This window comes from Ailuropoda melanoleuca, chromosome 13 (assembly GCF_002007445.2).
Source record: "Ailuropoda melanoleuca isolate Jingjing chromosome 13, ASM200744v2, whole genome shotgun sequence".
NCBI lineage: Eukaryota > Metazoa > Chordata > Mammalia > Carnivora > Ursidae > Ailuropoda > Ailuropoda melanoleuca.
Window position 1 is genome coordinate 68,397,832 of NC_048230.1, and position 25,151 is coordinate 68,422,982.

Here is a 25,151-nt window from a genome sequence, read left to right on the forward strand (position 1 = left end):
TGCAGGTGCATCCCAAGAGGAGAAAGTGTGTTTGTATGTAACTGGACCTTGCTGGAAATTGAGGTTTACAGATTAATGTGTTGCTGGTCTCTGGAAATGCCCTACAGATGGTGAAGCAGATAAAGCACTTGTCTAGAAATCAGGTTCCAATCCTGGCTCTGCCAGTAACTCTCTGTGTGACCTCAGACAAGTCCCCACCCTTTTTGGGTCTCAGTTCACCATTTCCTCAGAGGGATTGAGCTAGGTGATCTCTGAAGACCCTTCCAGCTCTAAAGCTCACGGGGTAGATGCAACACATAAACTAGCTCTGCTGAGCAGCTTCAGTGAATGTTCGCCTCTGAGAGATGCTCTGGCCTTTGTGTGACGTCTCTGACATCTGTTTGTGGCTCTGATTCTTCTTGCATCATGAGGAGAATAACTTGTACGGGAGTAGGGAGAGCCCCAGAATGGCTCTCAGCAGGTCTGCGTTGTAGTCCCATCGTCACACTTCAGAAGGAATGAACTCTGCTTTGGCTTGTTTCTTTCTTTTTTTTTTTTTATCATTTCCTGTATTTTATTTTATTTATTTTATTTTATTTTATTTTATTATATTATGTTAATCACCATACAGTACATCCCCAGATTCCGATGTAAAGTTTGATGCTTCATTAGTTGCGTATAACACCCAGTGCACCATGCAATACGTGCCCTCCTTACTACCCATCACCAGTCTATCCCATTCCCCCACCCCCTCCCCTCTGAAGTCTTCAGTTTGTTTCTCATAGTCCATAGTCTCTCATGTTTCATTCCCCCTTCTGATTACCCCCCTTTTCTTTATCCCTTTCTTCCCCTACCGATCCTCCTAGTTCTTATGTTCCATAGATGAGAGAAATCATATGATAATTGTCTTTCTCTGCTTGACTTATTTCACTTAGCATTATCTCCTCCAGTGCCGTCCATGTTGCAGCAAATGTTGAGAATTCGTTCTTTCTGATAGCTGAGTAATATTCCATTGTATATATGGACCACAGCTTCTTAATCCAGTCATCTGTTGAAGGGCATCTCGGCTCCTTCCATGATTTGGCTATTGTGGACAATGCAGCTATGAACATTGGGGTGCATATGGCCCTTCTCTTTACTACGTCTGTATCTTTGGGGTAAACACCCAGTAGTGCAATGGCTGGGTCATAGGGTAGTTCAATTTTTAACTTTTTAAGGGACCTCCACACTGTTTTCCAGAGTGGCTGTACCAACTTGCATTCCCACCAACAATGTAGGAGGGATCCCCTTTCTCCACATCCTCTCCAACAATTGTTGTTTCTTGCCTTGTCTATCTTTGCCATTCTAACTGGCGTAAGGTGGTATCTCAGTGTGGTTTTGATTTGAATTTCCCTGATGGCTAATGATTTTGAACATTTTTTCATGTGTCTGTTAGCCATTTGTATGTCTTCATTGGAAAAGTGTCTGTTCATATCTTCTGCCCATTTTATGATTTGTTTATTTGTTTCTCGTGTATTGAGTTTGAGAAGTTCTTTGTAGATCTTGGATACCAGTCCTTTATCTGTGGTGTCCTTTGCAAATATATTCTCCCATTCCGTGGGCTGTCTCTTAGTTTTTTTGACTGTTTCCTTGGCTGTGCAGAAGCTCTTTATCCTGATAAAGTCCCATAAGTTCATTTTATCTTTTATTTCTCTTGCCTTTGGAGATGTGTCGTGAAAAAGGTTGCTCTGGCCGATGTCATAGAAGTTGTTGCCTATGTTCTCCTCTAGAATTTTGATGGATTCCTGTCTCACATTGAGGTCTTTCATCCATTTGGAGTTTATTTTTGTGTATGGTGTGAGAGAGTGGTCAAGTTTCATTCTTTTGCATGTAGCTGTCCAATTTTCCCAGCACCATTTATTGAAGAGACTGTCTTTTTTCCACCGGATGTTTTTTCCTGCTTTATCAAAGATTAGTTGCCCAAAGAGCCGAGGGTCCATTTCTGGGTTCTCTATTCTGTTCCATTGGTCGATGTGTCTGTTTTTGTGCCAGTACCATGCTGTCTTTGTGATCACAGCTTTGTAGTACAGCTCGAAATCCGGCATTGTGATGCCCCCAGCTTTGTTTTTCCTTTTCAACAGTTCCTTGGAGATTCGGGGCCTTTTCTGGTTCCATACAAATTTAAGGACTATTTGTTCCAGTTCTTTGAAAAATGTCCTCGGTATTTTGATCGGGATAGCATTGAAAGTGTAGATTGCTCTGGGTAGTATGGACATTTTAACTATGTTAATTCTTCCAATCCATGAGCATGGAATATTTTTCCATCTTTTTATGTCTTCCTCAATATCTTTCAAAAGTGATCTATAGTTTCTAGCATATAGGTCCTTTACGTCTCTGGTTAAGTTAATTCCAAGGTAACGCATGGTTTTTGGTGTTATTGTAAATGGGATGGATTCCCTAATTTCTCTTTCTTCAGTCTCGTTATTCGTGTATAGAAATGCAACTGATTTCTGGGCATTGATTTTGTATCCTGCCACCTTACTGAATTGTTCTATAACTTCTAATAGTTTGGGAGTGGATTCCTTTGGGTTTTCCATATAGAGTATCATGTCATCTGCAAAGAGAGACAGTTTGACTTCTTCTTTGCCGATTTGGATACCTTTGATCCCTTTTTGTCTTCTGATTGCTGTTGCAAGGACTTCTAGTACTATGTTGAATAATAGTGGCGAGAGTGGGCATCCTTGTCGTGTTCCATCTTAAGGGAAAGGCTTCCAGCTTTTCCCCATTGAGAATAATGCTTGCAGTAGGCTTTTCATAGATGGCTTGTTTCTTGACTGCCTTTCCCCTCAGCCCACTCTGGAAGATGCTGCAGTAAGAAGTTAGGCAGTACGTATTTTTGAAATTTCAGAAACATGCAAGGTATTCAAGCAGCAAAAAAGGGGAAACAAAAGGGTGTCATTGGACAGAACATGCAATGTGTGGCACTCAGGCCCTTGTAAGGATTCAGTCATCAGCATGCCAGTCTCAAGTCCTGCTCTGAGCCAGGCCTTGGACTAGGTGTCTGTCGGGGTGCCAAGATTAATCAGACAGAGTTCCTTATGACCTTTGAGTAGCTCACAGTCTAGTGGGAGAGACAGGTACATATGCAGCTCTAAACCGTGTTGTTCATCCGGGAGGAGGAGTGTGGACGGAGCTCTAGGAACATAAAGGCTGGAGGTCTGATTTGGCCTGGGTTGAAGGTTGGGGAGAAGGGTCATGGATTATACCACCAGCTGCATCCAATCTCACATTTTCCAGTCTTGAGCTGGGCCATTCTCTCTTCTTTTTTGAAAATTATCCCTGACTATTGGAACTGGTTTTAGTTTTCTATAAACAAACCAGAAGGTATTACTCATAATTCATTGCATTTGCAGAGCACTTTACAGCTTACTGAGGCTTTCAGCATACATTGTTGAATTAATTGATGAATACATGCTAATTCATTTGCTGTTTAAGCCAGGACTGTGTATAGGGCAAGGAAATAGAGAGGTTATTTGACTTGCGCAGTATCACATTCTCTGTATACAGCAGAAATAGAACTTGAACCCAGGTTGTCTGACCAAACCCAGGTCCTTTCACTACTCCTTTCTGCTCTTCTTCAGAGACCAGTTATGAACCACAGGATTAAATCACTCAGTCTTTGATTTATGATCCAAAGTAAAATCATCCTTCTGGAGGCAGGAACCCGATGGAATGTAAGGCACATGGACTTTGGACTCAGACTGACCTGTATGCTAGTCTCAACTTTATCACTCATTTGCTATGGGACCTAGGGCCAGTCACTTCACCTGCCTAAGGCTCAGTTTTCTGTGTTCGTAAAAATGTGACTCTCGCACACCTACCCTCTGAGTTCCAGTGAGTTAGAGGAGATGATCTCCATGAAGCACATGGCCCATCATAGCCCCTCGGTAAATGGAGGAGATGACAGTGGGCATGGTTATGGTCAGGGTTGTTAAGCACAAATCTTATTCTCTGTGTAAAGTTCCAAATAACTTGGTTGTTTCTAAAGCCTGTCAGTTTAAATATCCAGTGAGTCCTCACTTAAATACTGCACATTACACTAGGCTTTGTGCTGGGATCCCAGAGAGGAATGAAACACGGACCGGCCTCTCAAACATACTCCTAGAAGTCTGGAGGTCAGAGTTTTACTTACTGAAGACATTCAGTGAACTTCAGTCTAGACTCTGAAGGCCCACCTGGCTGTTCTCTGAGACAAGTTCTACCCGGGTGTCCATGGTCTCCCTGGAATTGTATTTCAAAACAATCTCTTAAGATTAACAGTCTTACTACTTCAGCCCAGCTTATTTTCTCCTCTTCTTCACGGCCTCAGGGGCTCTCCTTTCTCCTCAGCATCTCCCTCAGGGTCCTGCCTCTCTCCCTCGTTTTCGCACCTCTGACAACTTCCTTCTGTCTTCACCACCACAAGCTCCTTTGAGTAGCCCTTAGACATTTCCTAACCTGGCCCCAACATACCTTCCCAGTGTTCCTTCCCATTCACCTTCCCTGGCACTCCACAAACATTTTCTTTCCTGCCTCTGCACCTTGGCACACCTTGTTCCCTTTGTCTAGAATGTCCTCTCTCCTCCAAGGTCCACCTAAGTGTTACCTCCTGGAGAACTCTTCACCTACTCCCAGAGCAGAGATAGTTTGTACTAAAATTCATTTATTGCTCGCCACTTTTGGAATATAATTTGAGGCAACATATTGCAGTTTAATTATTTTTTACATGTTTGTTTTTCCATAATAGACTATGTGCCCCTCCCCCTAAGAAACCATTTCTTACACTTTGTGTTCAGAGGGTCTAGCACAAAGCCTGACACGTACTTGGGGCTCAGCTCATTAAACTGAGTTACTGCTTTGTGTAATTTGGGATCAAAACCTGAAAGAAGCTTTCAAATTGGGGAAAATCCTGGCAGATCATGGAAATGGGAATGGACTAGAAGTTCGACCTGTTGGGGGCCTTCTCTCTTTGTTTTACTAAGAGTCTGTGATAGTTAAGAATCAGAAATCATATTTTTTTGTTTTTTCCCCCTTTTTTCATACTTTTGTTTTTGTCATTTTGTTTCTGTAGGTTAATTCTTATATCCTGAAGAAGAACATGATCCTTATGACAAATAATTTCTATGCAGCAATCTTGGGATATGATGAGGTAAGATCATTTGCCAAGCCTTAAGCAGAACATTGGCTTTCCCCAACAAAGCCTTTTTTTTTAATTTAAATTTTAATTAGTGAACACAGTGCAGTATTGGTTTCTGGAGGAGAATTCAGGGATTCGTCACTTACATAGAAAGACTTTTGATGAGAAACTCTGAGGGAACCTTCAGGGGACATCGTCACTACCTACCGATATGGCTTAGAATTTGTTTCCTCCTCTTCATTGACTTGACAACGGGAATGACTATGCCCAGCAGTTTGCCTAGTGCTTGGGGAAAAAAACACGATATAATATGATCGAATCATTCAAGTAATAGCATTTATTGACTCCCTTGTGGGGTGCTGGATGTAGGGGCAAAGGCAAATCAGTCACTGTTTCAGCCTCTAGAGATAGGAAGACATACACATATAAACAGCATGGGCTGCCAGACAAATCACACACTTTTGTGGCTTTCATTATAAAAGCAATACATACTCATTTCAAAACTCATAAAACTGCACATAAGCAGTTGAAGTAAAAAATAGAAGGCCCCTTTCCTGTCCTGCCCAATTCCCTCTCCCAGAGGAAAACTTTGTTAATAGTTTATTGGGTGTCCTTCCAGACGTTATGTTTGCATACACAGGCACCTATGTATTTTCTTTACACAATGGAAGTTACACTACATACACTATTCTGCACCTTGCCTTTTTCGCTGAACAATATATCTTAGGCCCCCTTACACATCAGAACATTGTAAAATATACATAACATCATATTTACCATTTTTAAGTGCACATTTTAGTGACCTTAAGTACATTCACATTATTGAGCAATTGTCCCCACCATCCACCTCCAGAACTTTTTCCATCTTCCCAGACTGAAGCTCTGTACCCATTAAACCCTTACTCTTCCCTCAGCCTCTTCCCAGCCCCTGGTCACCACCACCTTCTGCTTTCTGTCTCTCTGAATTTGAATACTCTGAGTACCCCATGTAAGTGGAATCATGTGGGTTTTATTCTTTTGTGACTGGCTTATTTCACTTAGCATAATGTCCTCAGGGTTCACATGTGTGGTAGCTTCCATCTCATCTTTTTCTCCCCACTGTTATTACGGAAACGTCAAACACATCAAAAAGGTAGAAGAATGGTGTAATGAACACCTGTATGCACACTATCAGGGCTCATCATACCTCATCTTTTTAACAAAACATGTGCTGTTATGCTCATTTGCAAGCACCACCCCTTCTGGGAAACAGGCCTGGAACTTCCCTGGGCTCAGCTCCTTCCGCCTGCGCTGGACTCCGCAGCACTTGCTCCACTAGTGTTAACTGTCACCCGGGCTGGGTGGAGACTCCTTCCGGGTCGTGGCAGTGTCTTCCGTGTTTGCATTACTCTTGCCTGGCGTGGTACCTGGCCTGTGGTGAGTGAGGAATGAGGAAGGGAGGAAAGGCATAAAGGATGAAAGTAAGATACTGGAGTTCAGGCTGGAGGAAGTGTTATCAGTCTGAAGATAATAATTAAAGCCAGGAGATAAGTTTACAAAAATAGGACTAGTTAAAATTGAGGTTTCCTGATTCTTAGTCCACCAGAGATTTGTAGAAAACAGGAAGGTTTATCGGAGAGCAATTTAGATTGCATACCACACGCATCGTTGATATAAGGTGAGCTTTGTGGGAGTGGGATGGGAGTTGAGAAACACTGCTTACATCTAAACATTAATTGTTAAATTAGATCCATTCTGACTTCAGAAACCTTACAGTGTATAGAAAAATGCGGCTTAGAATTGAAGAAATAGAATTCTCTATTAGCTAGCTTTTGTGTGAGGATTTATTGCAGCCGGCTCAGCTGATTCCTTTCAGCAGTATTAATAAAGATGTTCTGAATTGTGTCTCTTTTCTGTCCCTCCCGTCCCAGTCCATGCTGGCAGAGCCACCTCACAACATGCCTGGTCACAGGAGTCACCTGGGGAGCTCTTCAAATCTAATTCCTGAGCCCCTCTCTGAAGATTCCAGGTCAATCGCAGTGGGGCCTGGTATTTAGCAAGCACCTCAGGTGACTCTTAAGAGTCGGAAAGTTTAGGGAATATACTAATTACCTGGGACGCTTTTTTAGAAATACCCTTGTTTGGACCCTGTCTCCCAAAAGTTCTAATTTAACTGCTGCTTTTATCTGTTGTAAAAGTTCCTCAGTAATTTTAATGTGCATGCAGATCACGTAGGTAAAATTTAGATTCTGAGTCGGCAAGTCTGGGGCGAGGCCCGAGATTCTGCGTGGCGGACAAGCTGCAGGTGATGCGGTGCAGCCATTCTGCAGACCGCACTGGGAGTCACGGGTTCTAGAGCTTTGCTGCCCAAGACTAGCCGGATGGTGCTCTTTGTTGTTGTTGTCGATACGGGACTTGAACTCACGATCCTGAAATCAAGACCTGAACTGAGATCAGCAGTTGGACGCTTAACCGACTGAGCCAACTGGGTGCCCCCACGTGTGGCTGTTTTGATTTAAAGTCCTTAAATAAAATGGAAAATGGAGTCACGCTGGTTACATTTCAGGTGCTCGATAACTTTGTGTGGCTAGTGGCTGCTGTACTGGACAGTGTGGCTATAGAACATTTCTGTCCTCACAGAAGGTTCAGTTGGACAGTGCCGTTCTGCAGCACCCTTTCCCTAGGCTGTTGCTTGGGTTGTGCCCCTACCCTGGCCACTTTTGGAACCTCCCTGGTTTCTGCTACATTAAGTCCAGATTCCTCCATGGAACTTCCGGCCTTCTGTCAACTGTCCCTGTCGTGGCATGTCCTATCCACTGTAATCTCCCATTGCTTTTGAGTGCGTAACCTTCTTTCCAAGTGAGACCATTTGCCCCACTGCCCCACAGACATGCTGTGCCTGCCTGAACTCTCCTGGACAGCTAGGTTTGGAGGGCAGTGGCCGAGTCTGTCAGCTTGGGGCCTGGTACCATGTAGGCCCCCTCTCTGTAAATGTTCAGTGAACCAGTATATTCTCTCTTGCATAGAATGTAGCTCTCCAAATATTCTCCAGTCTTAAAGGTCCCCTTCTCCACAAAGCTTTCCCTGACCTCTCTAGATCTGTGTTTGTTTATTCTGAATTTCAACCTCATCCACCCATCCACCCACCCATCCATCCATCCATCCATCCATCCATCCATCCATCCATTTAACAGGAATAAAGTGCCTACCATATGGGATGCACTGGGAATATATTGGTGAATAAAACAAACATGATGTGGTTCTTTCCCACTGGAGCTTACCTTCTAATGGGGAGACAGGCAGTAAATAGGTAAACAAGCAAATATCTAGTTACAAATAGAGTGTCCTAGAAGCTAAGACTGAAGAGTGAGGAGTCAGCCATGTACAGAGTCTACCATGGAGTCTCCCTGTACAGGTTGGCAGTTGTTCACTCTCTAGGATTTGATCCTGTGCTGCTGTTCGGTGTGCACCAGCCTGTTCCTTCAACTAGATTGCAAACTGCCTGCGAGCTGAGAGCATTTTGCTGTCATTCTGCGTTCTCAGCGTCATGCTAAGCATGTAGTGGTGTCACAAATCAGTCTTCTCTGAGTGAGACTGCCACTCCAAAGCCTTAACCATAACCGGGACACTCAAGGCACAGGCTTCCTCTCAGTTACTCTAGACCTAGGTGTCTTCATCTCCTGAAGGGTGTTTTGTGTCATGAGGGAAAACAGGCAGGCCCCCAAGTAGATTGTGGGAACATTGCTGTGCAAACTAATATCTGGCTGTCAAGCACTCTTTTTCCTTTCCTGATTTCTCTCTCAGACCGGTCTCCCATTTGTTTTCAATGACTTACTAGCGGTTTGGTGGGAAAAAGGCTGAAGTTGGGCCCAATGATTTATTCAGCCATTTTTATTGCACCCCCCACTCTATGCCAGTACTGTGTCCTAACTAGAGCTAGTCAGGCACCATCCCTTGACCTCCCCAGTGCATTCTGGTCCTGAGTCTACCACCAATTAGCTAGATAACCTCTAAGCCTCTGTGTACTTATCTTTCAAATGGGGATAATAATATCTGTTCTTCTTGGCATACGTAGTCATTAGGAGCCAGGTGTTTGAAGGAACTGACAGCCTGGAACAGTCAGGTGTTATCACTGTTGATCTGAGTCCTGAGTCATCCTTTTCTTTCTGACTGATTATGGACTTGTCCCTTCCCAGCCATCTCCCCCCATTGCCAGAGGTGCCTGTTTGCAGCAGGCTGTGGCTCCCAGGGCTTTTGCTGTCCTTTGCTCTGTGCTCGTTCTCTAGGTCCTCATGACACCCGTTCCCACTGCTCTTCCTTCCTCTGTAGCACATGTGGGTCTCTGCCAGCAGCCCTCCAGCTTGTGCCCAGGGCACTTCAGACACAGGCAGGCTGATGTGTTAGCAAATAGCTTAGAGAACGGTGATGTGCCTGAGCTTGTTCTTGGGCCCTGCCCCCATCTGCCAGAAGAGGCTGGTTTGCCTGACTCAGCCATTGTGCCAGCACAGTCTCTTAAGCTGGGGAATTATAGGGATGTGTAGCAGGGGGCATTTGGAACAGGTTGAATGTTTTTCCACCAAACTGTCAGCACCCCATCCTGGGCTTGGCCCTTCGTGGCAACAGGCCTAAAGTCAGACCTCATATGCTGCCGTGTCCCAGAGGCCAGTGCACAGCATCACATTGAAGACATGATCTGGGGTCTTCGTGTAATGTTTTGCCACTTCCAGAGCCTGTCATGGCCATGATCTCTGAATTCTCACAACAGTCCTGTGGGCTGGGTCTTACTGTGTTTGGCTCATGAGGAACTGAGGCTCGGGAAGGGCTGGTGGCTTTCCAAAGGCCACACAGTCAAGTGACAGAGCTGCCGTTTGAACCTAGGTGGTCTGATCCCTAGATCTCACTGTTGTTTCAGCTATAGCCACAGCTACCTGCCAAAGCAAGCTCCTGATCCTTGTATCTGACATACTACACATAACAAAATACCTTTACGTGATCTCACTTTCATAATGCAAAGATGCTATGCATAGGGCAAGCACTTTCATCTCTGTTTCATAGCTGAGTAGTGAATTGCCCGCCATCTCTGAACTTGGTAGTGACAGAGCCAGGACTTGGTCCAGCCTTCTGATCTGTAAGTCCTAGTCGGTGCTTTGTGTGGTTCCACATTCGCTTGGCACCTGGACAGAGCAGCTTCTCGGTGCCTTTCCCTTCAGTCACCCTCACCCCACAAAGCAGGACCCTCCTCTCTCCTTCCTTTAGAGGTCCAAACTAGAAAATGGCTCTAGTCCATGGCCCAGGTGCTGATTAGTCTCTGTGATATATGGGCTTCTCAACAGAGCTGTCGCCCGTGCTGCAAAGGAAAATATTAGATACACACAGGCTCTGAGCGTTCCCTCTGGCCCATGGCAGTCCTGCTGAACAGCCTATTCCTCTAGTTGAGGCAGGGCCAGCCGTGGCCAACCCAGAGATGGGTGACAGTGAGGCCAAGGTGCCTGGTTTCCTTTCCCAGAGAGCCAGCTGCCTTGCAAATGTGTGCCCTTGGACCAGGAGAGAAGGTGCCCACCTCTGTTTCTGGGAAAAAATACCCACCCACAACACTCTGTGCCCATTCCTTGCAGATAGCAGTAGGAGCACTGTGCCACTGTTTCTCTTCTTGGCCTCACAGGTATTGCTGGGTCAAGTACGGTGCGGGGGAGTAGAGGGAGCTGTGGCCTAGGAGGGCAGCCAGACATGAACCCCATCTCTACATTAATCTTAGCCAGTCACTTGGCCCCTCTGCCTCCCGTGTCCTTCCTCTGCATAAAATGAAAGAGTTGGATCAGATGCTCTCTGAAGACCCCTTCCGGCTCTGCCATGTAGCTGCCCCGTTTCTTTCTTGTGGTGTCTGTAAGGTCTTTCCAATCCGATTCTGTGGTTGCCAGCATGTTCACAGTATCCCCAGCTTTTGTATGTATGACTCTGCCATACTCCCTGCAAGACCAGTTGTACTCTGTGTTGCAGGGGATCCTTTCAGATGACCATGGGCTGGCTGCTGCCCTCTGGAGAACCTTCTTCAACCAGAAATGTGAAGACCCTCGGCACCTTGAGTTGTTGGTGGAGTATGTGAGGAAGCAGGTGAGCAACCCTACCCCTCCCCTCCAGAGGCTTATGGAAAGCAGGACTTGCCTGAGGTCTGGAGATGCTGGACTTTGAGAGGATTGTGAGCGGTTGAGTTCCCAGAGGCTGGTCTGAAGGAATTCTAACTACATCCTGTCAGCAGCAGGTGCCGATGAAGAGCACCTTGTGTGTGTCCAGCCATGAGCCAGGCAGGGAGTGGGGAATGGGATAGAAGAAGAACTGAGTAGTCTGCTCTCAGAAACTTTTAGGCATTCATTCACTACACATTTGATTGCCTGTTATGTGCCCAGTGCTGTGCGAGACCCCGGGCACACACAGTCCTGTAGGATATGGGAATGGGGTACAGTGTAGTTACCCACTGTAGCCACTTCTGTTCCCACTTTGAAACTCCAACGTTCATGTTTCCTGCTCCTGATTTCTAGCAGGACTGGGCTCCAGGCAGCATTCCACAGACATCCCTCAAGCCTCTTCCCACTGAACGCTAGCCACAGTCAAGTAGGGTCCCCCTACTTCATTTCCCACCCCCTCGTCCCCCGGGGCTCCCTGACACCAGAGTTTCTAAGAGAAAATGCCAGAGTGGGGACTGCTTAACTATATAGTTTTCCTTGAAACCATGGCTACTTCGTTTCTTGATCTCTCTACCCCCTGATCCTGTATTGATGGGAAACCCACACTTTATAGATGAGTGAGTTGAATGGCAGAGAAGAGGAGCATAGAGGCTTTTCCAGGGTCTCCCAGTGAGTCAGCCTGCACAGCTGGCCTATAACCCCAAGCTGGTGATTCATGGAGCCACTAGAGGCCTTTGCTGCTCCAGACAGCTCATCAGCTCAGGCTGTCCCATGAGTCACACCTTTGCTTCATGGGCCTGGCCCTGGAGTTGAAGGGGCCTCACCCCACAGTTATTCTCTTATTCACCTGTATCCATGGCCTTCAAGCCTTCAACAGCCAGGAAGGGGAAGGCCAGGCCCTGGCACTTAGGGAGAAGACAGGGCTAGCAGGAGCAGCTTGCCAATTGCTGGAAAAACCACACAGTGGGTCTGAAGAGTCCCACTCTTCAGAGGGTAGAGAATCCCAGAAGCCAGGACTTCTGTTTGACCATTTTTCAGATCTGCCAGAGCTGGGAGAAGGCACTGTGGCCAGAGGGCTCCACCCACAGAGAACTCTCGAGACTCACACTGTTGACTGGACTCACCGTCAGACACAAGTAGCAATTGGCAAAGCAAATGCTGTGTTTTTTGAGAGACCAGCCTAACTTTTCCATCTGCCGTGGTGGGCTTGTGCCATGGGCCACAACAAGGGCATAGCTGGGGCCTTTTCAAGGGCCCTAAAGGAGGGGACTGCACACCAGTCCCCTATAAGAAGTCCCATATTGTCCAATGAGAGGCAGGCAATAGGAAAACAGTGATCTGGCTCTTAGGGAAGCAGGGAGCTTTGATGGGGACCTGGTCCTGTCAGCAAAATTTCTGAATATCTGCTGTGCCAGGCACTCTGTTGAGAAAGCAGAGATTCATAGGACCAGACCTGTCCTTGAGCCAGCTCATGGTCTGGTGAGGGAGCCAGTCAGGCACAAGGCTAACCCTGGAATAAGTCAGTCTGTGATGTGATACAGGTAGGAACAAAGTGCTGTGGAAGGCCAAAGAAAGGTGAGACCAGGAGTGAGCAGATGAGGAAGGACCAGGAAGCTGGGCCCTCAATGGACTAGTCCTGTGCCATGATCCTAGTTGGTCTGGTGGGTAGCCCAAGAGCCAATCAGAGGTTATGTTGAGATTTTCAGTGCAGAAGATGGGCAGAGAGGTGACATTAGGTACAGAAATGGAGCTGTTGGAAAGAGGAGTATATTTTAGTCAAGGTAATGGTAATGGGTCACTTGCTCTCCTTGCACTGGAAGACAGCAGGATGTGTGGAAATCTAGACCTGAGGTATATATGAGAGATGGGTTGAGTCCAAGGGTCAGCAGCCTGAAGGCCAAACAACTGGAGTGAAAGAATTTTGGAAGAGGGAGATGATCCAAGGACTAAGATGAGGCCTGGACTCCTGCCGCTGTTCTCCCAGATGCCTTCTCACCCCCCAGTGGAGCTTCATGTTTTCTGAATCCAGTGCTCACTCCTGATGTGATCCGGCTCTCGCCTTGATTTTTCCTGTCCACTTGAAAGCATTTCTCATTCTGCTGTTCTTACTAGCAGCAGCCCGGGGGATCCTCCCAGAGACCACCTTTATCTCCTGAGACTTGGCCACTCATTAGATCACCTGCCTTTTGCAGAACTGCCCAACCTCACCTCCCCTGCAGCTGCTCCCCGTTCTCCATCTCAGGTGTCCCTTCTCCACTTGCTGTTCAGGGGGACAAACTCCGCTAGCCATCCTAGTGGGCAAAGCTGGACCCACTGGTCAGCATGGCGGCCCACTAATTGTGGGGTCGGAGCTCACTAGAGGATAGTAAAGGCATACGTACTTAAAATTAAAAAAAGTTCCAGTGACTACAGTGTACATATGTTGTATCGTTTAATCTCTTCATGAGTCCTGTGGGGTACATGTTACTATCCCCTGTCTCAGACAAGGAAACTTAAACCTCAGAGAAGGGAATGGGCTCACCTTGAGTAACATCACTACCCTGAATAGACGGATAAAACACACACATCCCAAGGACGTGTCTCCCCCAGTACATCCTCCCTAGGAAGTTCTTGCAGTCCAGAAAGTCAGGGCTTGTGTGTCTGTTCGTCTATTCAGGGGTATGATGGGGAGTTACCTACAGCCTTCCCAATGAGCTTCCCCAGTACATCGTTTCTACCAACCCACTTTAATGAAATAATCTGGGAGATCAGAGACCTGCTGTCCTGGGAGCTGGGATAATCAGACTCCCCCGCCCCCCCGCGGCGCAAGGCCCCTCCCCGTCCTCTCCATTTGGAGGCTGGTTCCTTATGCCATCTATGTCTCTCGTGCCCGTGTCCCTGTTCCCCCCGTTGCAGATGCAGTACTTGGACTCCATGAATGGCGAGGATCTACTTCTGACAGGGGAGGTGAGCTGGCGCCCTCTTGTGGAGAAGAATCCTCAGAGCATCCTGAAGCCCCATTCCCCAACTTATAACGACGAGGGTCTTTGATAGGCTGGTGCTTCTGAACAGCTGGCCAGCTGGCTTTGAGGAGCTGCCAGGAGAGAGGTGCTTGTTTGGCCCAGAACCCTGCGGAAAGTGGCCTGAACTGACCTTTGAACAGCATCTGTCAAATACCTGGCCCCATTTGTGTTGATTTCCCTCTTAGTAATGCCCAGGAGTCTGATCTGGTGGGGTACAGTGCTGGAAGAACCCTTAGCTCTTCTGAGGTGTCCTCCCCCACAGGAGAAGCCTGGAGCAAGAGCTCCCCAGCACACACTCTCCTGGTCCCTTCTGGTGACTATGTGATTGACAGCTTTTCCCAAAGGCTGCAGAGGGATGGGGATAGGTTAGAAAGGGGGTACTTCCACCAAGGGTCCACCACGGCCGAGGGGCAGTTTGGAATGCTGCTGAGTCAAGACGGGTAACCACGCTCTGTCCTCCGGCTTTGAGCCATGGGGTTGAGTTGGCCATTAAAAGAATCAGAGACTTATCTCTGCCATGGCTCTTCTTTACTTTAGGGTTTTTAGAAACTTATCTGAGATGGCAGTTACCATAAGCTGAGGAGCACCACCCAGCTCAGTTAGAGACAGGGAGAGTGAGAGCGTCAGGAGGGTCTCTGCTGCTGCTTTTGTCTCCAGTTCACGGAGATGTCACTGTTCTGGCCAAGCCATAGCCTGCCAGGCTCCATCCTCTGGGACCCAGGAGGCCTCTGATGGCCAAGGGGCTTGAAACATCCTGAGTCTTTTGGAAAGAAGCTCCAAGAACATAGGTCCCTTTGTCACTTCCCCGCTGAACGAGGTGAGGAACATGTTCTCTTTCCTCTCTTGACTCCCTTTATGTGAGATACTGGGGAGAAGAGGAGAAAATTCTTTCTGGCTTCGTTGTACCGGCCCAGCCCCGTGCCCCCCTTTCTAGCCCCGTCCCAACTTCTGGAGCATGTGCTGCAGGGCCAGCTCGGTCTTGCACTTGAGGATCGACTAGTCCCCTCCTTCCTGAGTGTGGGTCATCTCTTGGGGGATTTCTTTACATTGAAGAAAGGGGGCGGGGAACCATAGTGCCCCTCCCTCCCCCATGAAACTTCCTTCATTTAACTTGCTATAAATGAGTCATATAAAGAAATTCTATATGGGTGAGGTATATCCCACTTCTGTGAAAACATTACAAATCAGACCGCCTTTTCTGAGTTTATTTAAGATGCTTTTGTTGCGAGCAGAGTTCTAGAGTGAAGCCCCCTCTGTGTGTGTGAGATAGTAACACCTTGTAACTCATTACAGCTGGGCACTATTTACATAAACCAGAGCCGAGCCAGGCAGGAATTTGCTGATTAATTTATTTTTAATGGAGTGAAGTATACCATGCACCAAAATAAACTTTACTGTGTGTACCTAACTGCTCCTGGAATGGATGGAAAAATTAATGGAACAGATTTTGGCTCCCAACTCCACACATTAATTCATATATAAAAGTTATTTGAGCCTTAACCCATTTGCTGCCCAGGGCAGCTCCCCAGCCACAGATCCCAGCCCACAGCACCAGTTCAGCTACTGGGCTTGCTTGAGAATCACAGAACTGCAGATTTAGAAGAAACTTTAGAGGTAACTTAGCCCAGCCTCGGTCCAGAACTTGACTCCCCTTCTCAGCATCCCAGTTGGCCTCTGTCCATACAGGCTGTTTATGAATCCCTCCGCCTGCAGAGCCAAGTCGTGTCCATAAGCTTAGTAATCGTCAAACAGTGCGCCTTGTAATACAGAGCTGTGTTTTGAAGAGCCGAATTGGCTGTATCAGGTCAGGGATGTCCCGAAGCCCTCACTTCCAGACTGCCGGCGTCTTTCACCCACTACACACCTCCTTCCCCTTCAAGATAAAACTTAGGCTCCTGGAGGCTGCAAGGCTCTTCTTAATTTGACCTGTGCTTGTTTCTGAGTCTGGAATTCGTTCTCTGAGCAAACTGAACCGCTTGGGGTTACCTGAAGAGATGACCCTGTATGGTTCCTCTACCTGAGTCCTTGCTTCCCCTTCTGACTAGAGAAATCCCATGTGTGCTCACGTACTCATTCTCCGTCCAGCCTTGTCTGCCCCAGGTGCAAACTATGGCTGACACAGCCCTCTCCATCCTGCACTGTGAGCTCCTTCAGAGTGGGCACTGTGTTTGGATCAGTCACCTTTGTTTTTCTAGTGCCCCAGGAATGCCTGGCTCACAGTAGGCATCAGTATAAGCTTGGACAAATGAAAGAAGGAATGCATGACTAGATCATCAGTCAGTATCAGTACAAGCCCAACTAAAAAGTTCCTTTCTGGATCATTCTCTGACCTGCAGTTGCGCTTACTTTAATAATTCAGTACAAAATACCTCCACTGGCCTTTGCATAGGAACAAAAGCTAAATGTTCATTCTGTAGCTACATGTTTTTCTTTCTCTCTCTCTTTTTAAGTAATTTCTACACCAACATGGGGCTCAAACTTGCAACCTCCAGACCAAGAGTCACATGCTCCACTGACTGGGCCAGCAAGGCGTTCCTGTAGCTACACATATTTTTACTGTACATTGTTATTACACAAAACAAGTGAAGGACATTTCTTGCCCTCAGGGAGATTGCTCTTTAGAAATAGTTTTGTCATTCATTTATGTTTCCAGAAAGGATCACAGCAAATTAAAACACGCAGTTATAATAAAGCTGCAAAAATGATTAGAACAAAGTTTAAAAGATAAGATGCAAGTATTGGGAGGTGGGAAAGGGAAATAATCATGTCAGAAAACCTGTACTGCTGGGGCGCCTGGGTGGCACAGTGGTTAAGCGTCTGCCTTCGGCTCAGGGTGTGATCCCGGCATTCTGGGATCGAGCCCCCACATCAGGCTCCTCCGCTATGAGCCTGCTTCTTCCTCTCCCACTCCCCCTGCTTGTGTTCCCTCTCTCGCTGGCTGTCTCTATCTCTGTCAAATAAATAAATAAAATCTTTAAAAAAAAAAAAAAAAGAAAACCTGTACTGCTAATAACCAATTTTCATGGGATTTTTTTTTTTTTGGTAATTTATAAAGTAGTTTTAACACATTATCTTAATGTTCCTGTAAAATAGGTGTCCTCATTGTTCTTACCCCCTTTCTACAGGTGAGGGGACTAAGGCTCAGGTTATCCAGCCACAGGAAGAAGGGACGCAGCGTGCCCCAGCTCCCATCTTCCAACCCCAGGGCCCGTGCTCTCTCCCCATCCCACACTGCCCCCCACAGGTCAGCGAGGAAATCTGCAACTGAGTATAAAACCTTGCTCTGAGCTTCCTGGGAGCCAAAGGCAGAAATGGAAGTCAAGGTTCTAAGAGTTCCCACTGTCACATAAAAGGAAGTATACTTATTCATCAGAAGAAATGTTTCAGAGAAGAATGTGTTATGGGGATTTTAAATGAGAAACACTGAACAATACAGTGAAGTACCTCTCAGATTTCAGTTTTGCCCATATGTTTGAGAACCATAAATAATTGCCGTTTATTACATCAAACTGAGATAAAAGCCAAGACCCCCGTTCAGCCAGTATGTTTTGCATTTCTGTTCTGTGTCAGACACTGCTTGGTATTTTCACTTGTTTTCTATTTTAATCTTCAGTGACAAAACTGTGCAGTGTTATTAAGCTCCTGCTACCGTTGAGGGAAACTACATGAAGCTCAGAGGGGCCCAAATTGACTCTGCGTGCAGAACTCAGGTGGTTCTGAGACCCAAGTCCAATGCGTTTAGTTTCAGAGAAGGAGTTCTGGATGGGGAAAGGGACCATTGTGCTACAGTTTAAAAGTAAAAGGAATCCTTTGGCAATATTCTAGCCACGTGGGCCTGTGTGGACACATTCTCATACCAACAGGAAAAATCAGAACAAGGGGGTTAGATCTCAGAAAAGCCCTGAAGGAAGTCGGGACAGAAGGGATGGGCAAGGTTTAGGTAGGTGGAAAGAAGAACAGGAAATGAGGATCTGCCTAGGGGAAGGCACGGAATAGGAAGCTTCTTCAGACTCAAGTGGGCAAGATGAGTGGTTTGCTAAGGGCAGAAAGGGTTGCAGACAGCCGGGTGGGGCTACGAGTGGGGGGTGGCCTGGGTAATGCTGCGCCTGGGCAGGCATTCCGGGTAAGGACGGTGACCTGCTGGGAGTGAAGATGTACAGCGGTGTGCAAGGTAGATCGGCTCAGTCAGGAACCAGCCAACTAGGCTTGGAGGCCTGGGGGCTAATTGTAGGAATTCTGAGGGAAGCTCAAACTCCAGAGATATTTCAGAGCAATCATAGGGACTTGATACCTCCCTGCTCCTGGAGCCTGAAGAGAGCCGTCTGCAGCTCTCCTGTGAACCAGGAGATGGCGATGTCAGGCAGAAGAGGGAAGTTCGAAAAGAAGAATTCTCTGTACTGTGTTTTTGCCAAGCGCCAGTTACATTATCCTACAGGATGGGTGGGACGGGGATTATCACCCCCATTATGCAATAGGGGAACAGCTCCGTAAAGAAGCCGCCACAAACTGGTGCAAGGTGACCCTGTAGCAAAGCTGAACAGCCTCCTCTCTTTTGAGCCCTACTCCATTGCTTTTGGTGTATGTTGGTTGTATCTGTATGGGAAACAACCCGGTGGAAGGTGCTCCCGGGAGGGCAAGAGAGGGGCTGGACTTCAGGGGATGATTAGGATGGAGGGGCTAAAGACTTTGGCCTTGACTTGCGTGTAGAAGGGGCACTTGAAATCATGAAAGTGAATGAGCTCCCAGAGGTGAAATGTAGAGGGCTGACCAGGGACCGGGGTGGGTGTGGGAGAAAGCATTCAGGGGTGGGGTGGGGTGGGAGAGGGAGGAGTAGGAAGAGCAGGAACCAGCATAGGAAGTAGAGGCTGGGGTAGGAGTCAGGGGAGAGGAAGCTTCCAGAAGGAGGAGGTTCTTAATGCTGCATGCTGCAGAGTTGGAGCTGGGGCCAGGGAGTAAGTGGATGAGGCTTTAGAGTATTCCAGGAATGAGATTTTTGAGAGAATACAGAGATTGCAGAGGGTTAAGAAGGCAGGGTATGGCAGCAGCTGTGGTATCTTGGTAGGTGCCTTGCTGAAAAGAAATGGAGAAAAATTGGGCAGGAGTTAGGAGAGTAGGGTAAGAACTAAGGTGTTTGCAGCACAGAAGAAAGCTGAAGATGGGCTTGGGGGTGAGGAAGAGCCTGATTAAATATGAAGCACTCAGTGGAGTAGGAGACCTCCCATAAATGTTAGGAATTATTAGATCCCTCTGGAAGTGGGAGCCTGGTCTTGAGAACAAGAGCCTGGCTTTGGAGGGGAGGAAGGAACTTTTTCCTGAGACTAGAGGTTGGAGCACAGATGGAACAAGGGATTTCTGAGGTGAGGGCTGAGAGGGGAAAGGCCAGCCCATGCTAGTCTCAATGCCCAGGGAACCTAGAGTTATCAGCCATTGGGGTGAAGGGGAATGGAAGGGGGAGCTGCCAGGTCTGTGGGCAGAGAACAAGACAGTCCCAAAATGTTTGAACTCTTCCCTTGGGAGCAGTCCTCCTGTACTTGTTTCCCTGGTTCTGCCTACTTCTAGCCTCCCCACAGCATCCCACTATGTCTTGCCCAACCCCACCACTGGGTTTTGCCTTAGCGAGGGGTAAGCCAGACCCCAGGCCCTAGCCGTGATCCTCTGCCCACTCACCCTTGCCCCAGTGTTAACCACCCGTGGCAAATCATCTGTGGCTTCCAGGAGACTTCCCTGGAGCCATGCTGGTGAACCCAGGACCTGACATTACAGGTCAGTACTTGAAGACTCCCTACTTGAGGGGAGAAAAGATCCTAGAGATCCTGACTGGAGAATTCCCAGGAAGGCAGTCTTCAAGTACTGACCTGTAATGTCAAACAGCGATGGGGGAAAAAAAGGTGTTGGAATATATGAGTGCTAGAGGAGACTTGGAGACCTCCAGCCCAGCCTTCTTACTTCATACATAGGAGGCTGTCATCCTTAGAGGCTCACTCAAGGTTCACAGTTGTGAACCAGAGCCATAGGCTTGTGCTGGGTTGTTTCTTCCTAATTTTCTCTCTCCCTGTGGCCAGAAATGTCTCTTTCACCTCCCAGTCACCATCTGAGAAAAAGCCTGCCGCAGGGCTGTACCCTAGTTGGAGATGAGGGGTGGAGACATGGTTGCTCTAAGGTTCCGGAATGGGTCATGAGCTCTAAACCCCAAAGCACGTGGTTTATACCTTGGCTTAACCTGTGGCTTATAATTATTTATGAGTCTGCCTTCCCCACTAAACTGTGAGTTCCTCCAGGGCAGAGACCAAGTCTTACTCATCTTTGGGACCACAGTGCTGCCCTAAAGGAGGCATTAAATACATATTGGATGAACTGGATGGACAGAGGGAGGGGAGAAGTTGGGGTAGGATGGGGAGGGTGAGGTAGCTGGACTAATAATGTTGGGGGCTTAAGAGATCATTAGATAATATCTCCTCCCAAGTTCAAAATGAATTGAGAAATAAGACATAAGAGACAGACAGACAGACATGAAAACTGGTTTTTTTACCAATATTTCTGACAAAGCTGATTGAAGAATGTAGTTTTCACTCTCGGGCCAAATGTGCTTATTAATAACCTCCTAAAATTTGGGGTGCCTGGGTGGTTCAGTCGGTTGATCGGTTGATCGTCCAACTCTTGATTTTGGCTCAGGTCATGACCTTGGGGCTGTGGGATTGAGCCCCAATGGCAGGCTCCGTGCTCAGCAGGGAGTCTGCTTCTCTCCTTCCTTTCCCTCTGCCCCTCCGCGGGCTTTTCCGCACATGTGCTCTCTTTCTCTAAAATGAATAAATCTTTAAAAAAAAAAAAAACCTCCTAAAACTAACCATGCTTACCTCCACCTCCCTCCCCCTCCCCCAAAGAGCAGACTTCTCCCTCCCCGTTACAGGGGCAGAACTTCCTCTGGAAGTTTACCATGTAGATCAATGAAGAATATGCTATCTTTGCCTACAACAGAACCAAAAAAGAGAGGGGTGGGGTGGGGTAGAAAGCTTCAGGCCAGCTCCTTCTAAGCCACCAATCAGACAATCCTCCTCCCTTGGAGAGGAAGGGTGAGTGAAGAGAAAAGAGGGGGGTGGTCCTCTTACACCTGCCCCTCCAGGAAAGTAGAGTGGGAATTCCCTCCCTGTATGGAAACACTCTTGAGGACAAGTCTCCCACCATCAGATGGAATGAGGTCGATGAATGGATGGTGGGGGGGGGGAGGGTTGAGGGAAGGGAGACCCCACCATCACAGTGTCTGCAGTCTAGGCCCCAGACACAGCCACCCTTCCAAAATAGAATGCCCAAATTCTCATTCTTGTGATCTGCCTGCCAGAATGCTCATCTGTGTATGGAGAGTGAGGAGAGGACCTTGCTTCCTGGGAGCTGGAATAAGAGGCCAAATCTCAGAGCCACACTCCATTGACACAGCCAGAGGGCCATGTTCACATTCAGAGCCAGCCTTTGGTCTAGAAAGGGCAGAGACTGATGAGGGGAGCTCCTCTGGTTGCTGCTTCATTTGTTTTCAGACCTCCACCAAGCCCCTGTCCTTTCATGGCCAGAAAGCTCTAGAATCCAGCATGTACTGAACTACTGCTCCTCTCAGGCACTTGCCATAGACTAACCCATTTATTCCTCTCAAAAACCCGGTAAGGAGGTGATGTTGGACCTATTTTACAGATTGAGCCACTGTGACTCAGTTGTGATTGTTCAGTTTACCCATGAAGTGCTGGAGCGGGTGGGGCCGCCTGAAGGCCTGTGTGGCGCTCAGGAACAGAGGACCACACCCATCTGGGTTGTTTCCGGCAGTCTGGTGCTTCAGGCCCCTCTCCCCCTGGGGGGCGGCTTCGTAAATTATCCCAAAACACAGCTCGAGGAATCTTGCCAACCTCGCGCCAGCAACTTAGCAAAGCCCTCTTCAGCGTGTGGCCCGCAGCTCTTCCCCTGCACCACAGCCCCCATCTTCCTTCGTAGCCACGCCCTCACCGCTCTAGTCCTCCACCTGGGAATGCCCTGCTTGTCATCCTGCACACCTTCAAGTCTTTCCCATCCTTTAATATCGAGCTCTGGGAACCCTCACCACGTGTCCTGTGTCTCTAGCTGGTATGTCACTTCACCTTGATTCAAGGGATTTGGGCACACCCTGGCCCTCCTACTATCCCTGGTGGCTTGTCCCGGGAATATGGTCTCCCCTGACCCAGAAATAAAATGTATGTGGCAGTGTCGGCATCCGAGCAGCCTGCAACGGGAGAGCGACAGCCCAGCCTCTGCTCCTGCTGTCCCCACATGACAGTCACCTACCCAGGCGCCACTTGGCTTGTGAGAGACAACAGACAGGGCTAAATGGCCCCCATGATGGCAGAGGGTTGCCAGGCAGGCGCCTGACACATCTTCTGGACGTGACAATATTTTTCGTCCTCTTAATAACAGTTATTAAGGGCCCGTGCCAACACACTGCCGCCGGGGGCTGGGCTTTGCTATCTGTATGCTCCTATCTCTCTGGGTCCCCACCCCGAGGCCCAGCCCCAAGCCGGCATACACCTGTCTACCCTCCCGTTGCCCTTTACCCATTCAGCCCCTAGCAAGGGCAGCCAGTCCTGCCACCTGGGGAATTTGATTTGATTTACATGCTTTCATGATCAGGATGTCAGGGTTACCTTGGAGCCCTTTTCACTTCAATTCAGTCTGCCCATCCCTGCCTCTCTTGGTTGAGCTCCCTGTGCACACACCCAGTACGGCACTCCAGAGTTAGGGTCAAAGACCTCCGCTGCTGCCCAGACACTCACGCACACAAATAGATCTGCACCCAGACGTGCACACAGGTACACATACACACATGCGTACACAGGGAAACATACACTGACATACGACTAAAGACAACCAAGCAGAAATAGAAATATCACGGATAGTACGTACACGTACATACGTGCATAGAGGTATGGTTATGCATGGGCATGTGTAGGTATGTTGAGTTGAGCCATATGAAATTACCAATGTTCAGTGTTTTCTTGTGTTTTGTTTTGGTTTGGTTCTCTCTCTCTCTTTTTTTTTTTTTTACTTAAAAAATAGAATCTAGGGATGCCTGGCTGGCTCAGTCGGTCAGTCGGTAGAGCGTGTGACTCCAGATCTCAGGGTTGTGAGTTCAAGTCCCACACTGGGCATAGAGCTTACTTAAAAAAGAGGGCGGGGGCGGGGGGACACCTGGGTGGCTCAGTCGATTAAGAATCTGCCTTTGGCTCAGGTCGTGATCTCGGGATCCTGGGATCGAGCCCCACGTCCCATATCGGGCTCCCCTGCTAGTAGGGAATCTCTTTGTTCCTCTCTCTCTGTCCCTTCCCCCCACTCATGCTCTCTCTCAAATAAATAAAGTCTTAGAGAGAGAGAGAATCTAATACAAACGTGGGCATGGAGGGAAATCCACAAAAATATAGAGCCAAATTAGTACACCCACATTTAAGCAGCGTTATTCACAATAGCCGAAAGGTGGAGACAACCCAAGTGTCCATCAGTGGATGAATGGACACACAATGTGGTATATACACACAATGGAATATTATTCAGCCTTAAAAAGGAAGGAAATTCTGATTCCTGCTCCAACATGGATGAACCTGGAGGACATTATGCGAAGTGAAATGTGCCGGTCACAAAAAGACGACTACTGTTTGATTCCACTCAGATGAGATGCTTAGAGTGGTCATATTTATAAAGTCAGAAAGTAGAGCGGTGGTTACCAGAGGCTGGGGGAGAGGAGGGAACGGGGAGTTGGTGTTTAATTAAGGGTACAGTGTTTTGACTGGGGAAGATAAAAAAATTCTGGAGATGGATGGTGGTGATGATTGCACAACATGAGTGTCCTGAATGCTACTGAACTGTACACTTAAAAAATGGTTATGATGGTAAACTTCATGTTATATGTATTTTGCCACAATTAAGAATAATTTTTAAAAAGATAGCCAAAAATATGTATCATCAGATAGACACGTAAACACTGAGGGATAAACACAGGAACTCAGCAACACAGAAACGCGATGCCTCCCCTCCCAGGAGCGCTTCTCCAACCTAGATAAGGCTCCTCTTCTCCCCTTAAACAAAGCTGGAGATAAGGCCCTAATGAAGGCCCTGCCTCCTTGGATACCCCCACAGCTCATTACCCTCCCACGGTCTGGCTCTGCTTATTCAACCACCTGCCCCTCACACAGCCTCCCCTTCCCTAGGGAAGGGCCTCCTTAGAGCACCTGGTGCTCCAATTTCTGCCCCTGCCCCTGGAATGTGATGGAGTGGCCCCACATTTCACCTCCTGGCCTTACCCTGACCCCTGGGCTCCTCCCTTCCAGGCTCCTCAAAGACAAAGGCACATCCCCATTCATCTTTGGTCCCAGGGCCCAGCTCGATATGGGAACCTCTCAATCCCTCTGCCCTCTGCCATGAATGTGTTGGGCCCCGTGTGAAGCTCTGTGGACATAGGATCTATGTCTGGTCTGAACATGACCTTATAAAGCAAGTGCAATCAGTATTATACAAGGTTGTGAGACATGGTGTTTGGTCTCCTGCCCTCCTTAGAAGTGGAACAGCTCGAGCTGGCACTGTGCACCGTTGTGACCACGTCTGCCTGGCCTGCCTCCCTCACTAGCTGCCATCTGCTGACCCCTCTTCTTCTGAGCAAAGCCTCCTACCCATGCTCTTGAAGACTCTGGGACTCTGGCCTTTGTTGGGGGCAGAGAACAGAAACCTGCCTACTCTGTTTGCCTCCTGACCTTGCAGGTGCCCCCCATCCTCTGAAACAACCTCTCTCTCTCTCTTTTTTTTTTAAAGATTTTATTTATTTATTTGACAGAGACAGCCAGTGAGAGAGGA

General features: G+C 47.7%; 1 protein-coding gene across 2 annotated transcripts in view; it reads left to right on the forward strand.

Moving 5' to 3' along the window:
* The window catches only part of LOC100483670 (ubiquinol-cytochrome-c reductase complex assembly factor 1), a 93,512-nt gene extending 77,812 nt beyond the window's left edge, over window positions 1-15,700 (forward strand). Inside the window, exons 8-10 of one of the 2 annotated variants that reach the window (XM_019796602.2) lie at window positions 5,069-5,146; window positions 11,111-11,224; window positions 12,334-13,709. In XM_019796602.2, coding sequence (XP_019652161.1) covers window positions 5,069-5,146; window positions 11,111-11,224; window positions 12,334-12,435 — 294 coding nt within the window. In that variant the 3' untranslated portion in view covers window positions 12,436-13,709. Of the gene's footprint in view, window positions 1-5,068; window positions 5,147-11,110; window positions 11,225-12,333; window positions 13,710-14,190 lie in introns of those variants that run through there. The other variant, XM_002916405.4, reaches the window with a different exon arrangement.
* Window positions 15,701-25,151: the final 9,451 nt, after the last annotated feature.